The 6,788-nt window shown below is 39.3% G+C and overlaps 1 protein-coding gene across 2 annotated transcripts; it reads right to left on the reverse strand.

Annotated features, from left to right (window-relative positions):
* Positions 1-231: 231 nt before the first annotated feature.
* Positions 232-4,205, reverse strand: LOC147980316 (uncharacterized). 2 transcript variants are annotated; one of them, XM_087516871.1, is made up of 7 exons: positions 4,077-4,205; positions 3,109-3,183; positions 2,414-3,018; positions 1,305-1,702; positions 980-1,212; positions 748-820; positions 232-500 (listed from the first exon to the last, which is right to left on the reverse strand). In XM_087516871.1, exons 4-7 carry the CDS (start codon positions 1,407-1,409, stop codon positions 345-347), a joined length of 567 nt encoding a protein of 188 aa, XP_087372997.1. In that variant the 5' UTR covers positions 1,410-1,702; positions 2,414-3,018; positions 3,109-3,183; positions 4,077-4,205; the 3' UTR covers positions 232-344. The 2 variants fall into 2 exon arrangements, with proteins under 2 accessions (XP_087372997.1, XP_087372996.1); XM_087516870.1 differs by lacking the exon at positions 2,414-3,018.
* Positions 4,206-6,788: the final 2,583 nt, after the last annotated feature.

Below are 6,788 nucleotides of genomic sequence, written 5' to 3' on the forward strand. Positions count from 1 at the left end.
TTGACAAACAGTAGTAAAAGAAGAGTTCGAAATGTGCAACAAAGAATCAGTATAAGAAAAAAAACATACAGAAAAAATAAATGGAAAAAATAATATAAATATTTGAGCTTCTTTGCAAACTTATTTTGCAGATTTAAGCCTTATTAAAAATTGAACGTAATGTAAGAAAATATAACTAGGGAACCATGTTAAACAAAAAGCGGATTAGTTTCCTCATGGAACTGTTCCTTTGAGTTGAAAAAAATTCTTGCATTGGGACCCTTGAGAATTAAAAAGGGAAATATGTTTTCCAAAGAAATTGGTTGCTCGTTTACAAAAATGTTTCAGCTGTTTTCAGACATTGTTTACACCCAAATTTCTTGGAAAGAAACTATCACTAGACCATTAAGAGAAAAAAAAGATAGCTCTATCGTTAAGGAAACATTTTTCGCATCGAAGTATTCCTTTGAGTTCAATCTTGCAATGCAACTTCCCTTGATGGTGACAGTATTAATGAGACCCTTGAGAATAGAAAGAAGAAATATGTTAATTGGAAACACAGGTGCAGAACATAACTTACATGTCTCTGCAGGAAAGAAGTTACTAATGGGAGCTGAATTTCATTGTGCTTGCAAGTTACAATCTCGAAAAGGAATTTTTGACGTAGAGCATGTAAATCCTCCTACAGTATTTTAGAAAAAGTTGCTGTTTTATTCCTGATATGTTACAAGTAATGACCAAAAAAGGAAAGATATGACTATTACTTACATTAGAGAAACCTTCCAAACCGAGACCTTTGTACTTGCTAACATACTGAAGAAGGAAAATTCCTGGGTCATACCTGTCAAAGAAAAAAATGAAAAAAATCAGTTACATACTTAGTATGAAAATTATTGTGAATTTAAATTACTTTTAATCTGCTTTTTTGGAGAAAGAACCAAAAAGTTGCTGGTGGCTGGTTTAAATCTTGTAAAATGGGAGATTTCCAGGGAGAACCCACCTGAAATTGACTTTGGGAGCTGGTACAAATCTTGATTCGAAATTTCGTATGCTGAAAGAACTAGAATTTTCGTATGTAGCAGCAAACAAAACCTTGAAGTTGTGGATAACGGCACTAATTGTTGGTAGAAATGAATCACCACTGTAGTATGGGTTCATGATATCAAAAAATTTGGCTCTGAAGTTAGCAATGATTAAAATCCATTGTTTTTCCTTGAATACAGGAATTTTTACCTAAGGAATTGTGCAAAGTTACAATCTATTAGTGTAACTCTTTAAAGAAGGAAAAACTATAAGAGTAGTTTGTACAAAAGAACTTGTCTTACCAAGGAAGCATTCAATAAACTGAAGCCAACATTACTTTCCTGTAAGATTAGTTGGTTTGTAGGATCTGAATGATTTAGCATTGGGTTCATTAGCTTCTCCTGCATGTTTGTTTCCAAAAGAACATTGATAGTTAAGAAAATGAAATATCAATTATGTGAAAGCGATAACTGAGGAGACGAATTCAAAATATAGGCTGAGCATGCCGTCAATGCTAAGTATGTGCTCCAGTATTTTGCTGTTTCGCATGAGGCCTTTTCTTCCTTGGTCCAGCTGGTCTTTATTCTTTAGTTTTGAAAAACACCCAACAACCCGAGGGTTTATCCAGCCACCAGGCTTGAATGATAGAGTTATAGTTTTCTGATCCACCCAAACTCCTTCAATCTCAAATATCCTTTGGCTGTTCATGGCATGAGAAAATCATGAAGAAAAGTGAAAAATAAATCATGAGAAAACAGTATGGATCGCATATGAAAACTATTTTATGTTCAAATTATGTGAGACATATCACATAAAAATTCATATGATTTTTGTACATACATGTAAGTTAATTTGGGTAGAAGTCCAACCAATGTTTGGTAGAAATCATTCTCAATTTCGTCGAAAAAGATGACCTGGTTACCAGCCTTTTTCGGTTCTTGAATTACTAGTGTCGCAGATTTGAAAGAATTGTTCACTCGTTGTTGCCAAGTTGAAGTATCTGCTTTTGAAAACTTACTGGAATGTGCTTTATGTTGTTCAAGTGCTTGAAGTAGCAACGGATCTTCAACAGGTGTGGCAATATTGGTTGGGTAGAGTTTCGGTGATAGGAAGTCCATTACCCTTATTGGGCTCTGAGTTCCAGGGACATTCGGGTTCGCATGAGTATTGCAATGCGTGCTATACTGATTTCTGGCAGGCTGAACTCATTAGAGGCATGAGATACAAATGGAACATTCTGAACTATGTCAATTGAATTGGTAATTGCATCAAATGAAGGGGAACCTGCGCCTTCATATTGAGTGCCTGTACCATCCTCTCCATTTGAATTACCATGCATTGTATTGTTGAAAGTGAATAGTACATAGAAAAAGAAAAGTTAAAGAAATTTTGTCATGGGAAATATGCTTACCACCATAAGTAATTTGCTTCCTCCAGGAATGAACTTTTTGGTGCTTGAGTTGTTTAGTTTTGCTTTCTTTATTGAGTAAACCATGTATCTCAAACATAGCAGACATCAATCATATTGGGAAATACTGTCTACGTCAACTATTGCGTTGTAGACAAACTTGGTAACAACTCCACTTGAATTAGGAGCAACAAACAGTGAGAGTAGTATGAGAATGAAGATTCAGCAGTACTTGTCTTCAGGAAGATGATCATTGATAATTGAGAAAAGGTACTCGATAGTGGGTGCAGTTGTTCCTAACTCATGCTTGATGAATTCATATGTTGCTTCTAATGGTTTCGTGATGACAGGAACTCCACCAATTGGTATGCCAAAAATCTTGTGAACAGTTGTAGTTGTAATTGGGAATTTGAATCCATTTGGCATTTCAATGGAGCAAGAAGTTGTATTGAAATGGTTTGCAAGCAGAAGTAAATGGAGCCAATATTGGACATGCTGGTTATTTGTAGGAATGTTTGAAAACCCATTCTACGTACACATTGTTTGTGACTGTCAGTCATTTCAAATGCAAGCTTGATAAATGATTCAACATGCTCAAATTGATTGCACTGCATGAAAAAAAATAAAGGAAGAAATGGAAATATTAGATGTTTTTTTTTCATTTGGGAGAAGAATGGTATAGAGCATAAGTCCATTACCTTGGATCTATTCTGAGCTTTGTTTGCATGTACAATCTCTTCTGCTTCTCTTTTCTTTGTACATCCTTGTTCCATCTACAGTGAATACAGTATTATTAATTGTTCCAATGAAAGTAACCAAAAGTAATTCAAAGTGTGAGAACATGGCAGTTGGTTCGCTATGGAATGAACACTAACAGTATTCATGCTAATTTCTAAATCTGCATTCATTGTGAGCATTGTGTTGAGCTAGTAACATACAAGAGCTCATCAAAACTTGGAAAAAATAAGCACTGTTGGTAGAATTAGGATTACTGAAAATATCTTGTAATACGCACTTTTTATAGTACTTCCAGGAATTAGTGTAAATCAGTAGGGAAAACATGTGAATTTCCATGAACATAGCCGCGGAGTAGAAAAATCGGCATGACCAAAACAGAGACATTGAGTAACGGCTCCTACAAAAGTGTACAACCCAACCGAGACAACAATATTTCAACAAGGCTGCTAGTACTGGCATGTACTAATTTCCCTATATGGCTACTGAAAATTTCATGGAATGCAATTCCACATATATATGTGGTGGAAGATGATGCATAACCACATGTTGCATTACATGGCTTGCTGCAAAAAACCTAACTCCTAACTTCTTGTTCATGAAATGCAACATGGCTGCTATTAGAGATGCAGTTAGATAACAAAATTATAGATGTAGCTTGTACGTGGAATTGAACACAAAAAAATAATTGTGATGAAAATTGTTCCATGCCCTAGTACAGAAACTCAATTAGGCCATGGAGTAGGTATGAATTAAACTAACACTAGTCCATCAGAACACGTCGTCCCAGCTAAAAAAACTTCCAATCCTTAGAAGAAGATGTAAATCACGATGATGCTTCCGCACGTTTAAAAAAAAGAAAAATATGCACATATGAAGACATTCGAGGCGAGTAGAACCTAGGGAGGTCGGAATGGAGAAGGGATCGGACCTTTTGTTTAGAGCCTATTCAACGCAGCGGAGAAATTCCGGGGAAAAGGAGGATTCAGATCTGAGGAGAGGCGACGACGAGCAGAGGGGAGGGGGAGAACAGAGAAGCGAAATGGGGAAAGTGTTGTAAGTGGACGGTCCCACTTGTCTGTTGCTGAACAGAAAATACACGAGGAAAAAAACAGGCTCCGACCAGATAAGACCTGGGCGGTACGTGGCTCGATCTGTTCCACCAATTCGTGGATAAGACAAGCGGCGGCAGGGTAGCGGCGGCACCGCCAGGGCACCTCCATCTTGTTTCCACCGGCGGCGCTCCTCGAGCACAGAGGTAATACCTCACTCCCTCTTCTTGATCTACTTCCTTTCCTTTCCTTTCCTTAATTCTATTGTGCATTGAAGAAAGATTGGTTGGGGGAAAAGGCAGAAGAAGTGGAAGACAATTTAGTTGTAGTTCTAGGAGACTAAGAGGTAGAATTGGCCAGTTAGTTGCTGTTGATCTGGCGAACAAATACCTAGTTTAAGGTTTAGCTAAAATTGGGGAGTTGTTGAACGTTGGCCAGTTAGTTGCTGTTGATCTGGCGAACAAATACCTAGTTTAATGTTGTGAATAATTTCATGTGGTCTGATTTGCACTTGTTGTTAGAATTAGAGATAGATGCAGCTTTGGAGTTCGATGAACAATAATTGGGTTCATGTTTTCTGTTCTGCTTTTGCTGTCACCCGTTTCGTTTTACTTCGCATACTGTCTTGTTTGTTTAAAAAAGTAACAGATGATTCTGAATTATGGTTGCAGCCTACGGTACATCGAGATGGAAGGTGAAAGCAGTTTTGCTAACCAGCAAGTAATGAGTAAGAAGAAAGAGATTACTAAGAAGGTTAGCATCTACATTTCTTGTTTATAAAAAGTACAAGTTGACTGTGTTATTTTAAAACTGAATAAAAAAGAGAAAATGTGTGATGTTTTCTTGTGGATGCAGAAGCAAACTTACAAAAGAACTGGATCCAATGGAAAAGAAGTGAAGCAGAGAAGGAACAACAATGATGACAAGCTGCTCGAACCTACAATGGCCAAATTGAAGGAAATATGCCCTAGAGGCAATAATAAAATTATTATTTATTTCCTTATATCATGATAAATGTTTATTATTCATGCTAGAATTGTATTAACCGGAAACATAATACATGTGTGAATACATAGACAAACAGAGTGTCACTAGTATGCCTCTACTTGACTAGCTCGTTGATCAAAGATGGTTATGTTTCCTAACCATAGACATGAGTTGTCATTTGATTAATGGGATCACATCATTAGGAGAATGATGTGATTGACTTGACCCATTCCGTTAGCATAGCACTTGATCGTTTAGTTTGTTACTATTGCTTTCTTCATGACTTATACATGTTCCTATGACTATGAGATTATGCAACTCCCGTTTATCGGAGGAACACTTTGTGTGCCACCAAAGGTCACAACGTAACTGGGTGATTATAAAGGTTCTCTATAGGTGTCTCCAAAGGTACTTGTTGGGTTGGCGTATTTCGAGATTAGGATTTGTCACTCCGATTGTCGGAGAGGTATCTCTGGGCCCTCTCGGTAATGCACATCACTTAAGCCTTGCAAGCATTGCAACTAATGAGTTAGTTGCAGGATGATGTATTATGGAACGAGTAAAGAGACTTGCCGGTAACGAGATTGGACTAGGTATTGAGATACCGACGATCGAATCTCGGGCAAGTAACATACCGATGACAAAGGGAACAACATATGTTGTTATGCGGTCTGACCGATAAAGATCTTCGTAGAATATGTGGGAGCCAATATGAGCATCCAGGTTCCGCTATTGGTTATTGACCGGAGACGTGTCTCGGTCATGTCTACATTGTTCTCGAACCCGTAGGGTCCGCACGCTTAACGTTACGATGCCAGTTTCATTATGAGTTTATATATTTTGATGTACCGAAGGTTGTTCAGAGTCCCGGATGTGATCACGGACTTGACGAGGAGTCTCGAAATGGTCGAGACATAAAGATCGATATATTGGATGACTATACTTGGACACCGGAAAGGTTCCGGGTAAGATTGGGACAATACCGGATCACCAGGAGGTTATCGGAACCCCTGGGAGGTATATGGGCCTTATTGGGCCTTAGTGGAAAGGAGGGGAAAGGAGCAAGGGAGGGGGCGCCCCCCAAGCCCAATCTGAATTGGGAAGGGGGCCGCCCCCCTTTCCTTCCTCCCCCCTTCCTCTTCCTTCCCTCTCCTACTCCTAATAGGAAAAAGGGGAGTCCTACTCCCGGTATTAGTTGGACTCCCCCCTTGGGCGTGCCACCCTCCTTGGCCGGCCCCCTCTTCCATTCCTTTATATACGGGGGCAGGGGGGCACCCCAGAGACAACAATTGATCATTGATCTCTTAGCCGTGTGCGGTGCCCCCCTCCACCATAATCCTCGATAATATTGTAGCGGTGCTTAGGCGAAGCACTGCGACAGTAGAACATCAAGATCGTCACCACACCGTCGTGCTAACGGAACTCACCCCCGACACTTTGCTGGATCGAAGTCCGGGGATCGTCATCGAGGTGAACGTGTGCAAAAACTCGGAGGTGCCGTAGTTTCGGTGCTTGATCAGTCGGGCCGTGAAGACGTACGACTACATCAACCGCATTGTTATAACGCTTCTGCTTCCGGTCTACGAGGGTACGTAGACAACACT

The sequence above is a fragment of the Triticum urartu genome, chromosome 3A, assembly GCF_056163025.1.
Source record: "Triticum urartu cultivar PI428250 chromosome 3A, HENAU_Tu73, whole genome shotgun sequence".
Taxonomy (NCBI): domain Eukaryota; kingdom Viridiplantae; phylum Streptophyta; class Magnoliopsida; order Poales; family Poaceae; genus Triticum; species Triticum urartu.

Bases quoted from the DNA above. Each gene is read 5' to 3' on its own strand.
- LOC147980316 (XM_087516870.1), bottom strand. From the start codon at position 1,409: ATGCAGGAGAAGCTAATGAACCCAATGCTAAATCATTCAGATCCTACA. The intron at 821-979 runs GTGGGTTCTCCC...TTTCTTTGACAG, and splicing joins GCTCCCAAAGTCAATTTCAG to GTATGACCCAGGAATTTTCC. The intron at 501-747 runs GTAAGTAATAGT...TCTATTCTCAAG, and splicing joins GTTTGGAAGGTTTCTCTAAT to GGTCTCATTAATACTGTCAC.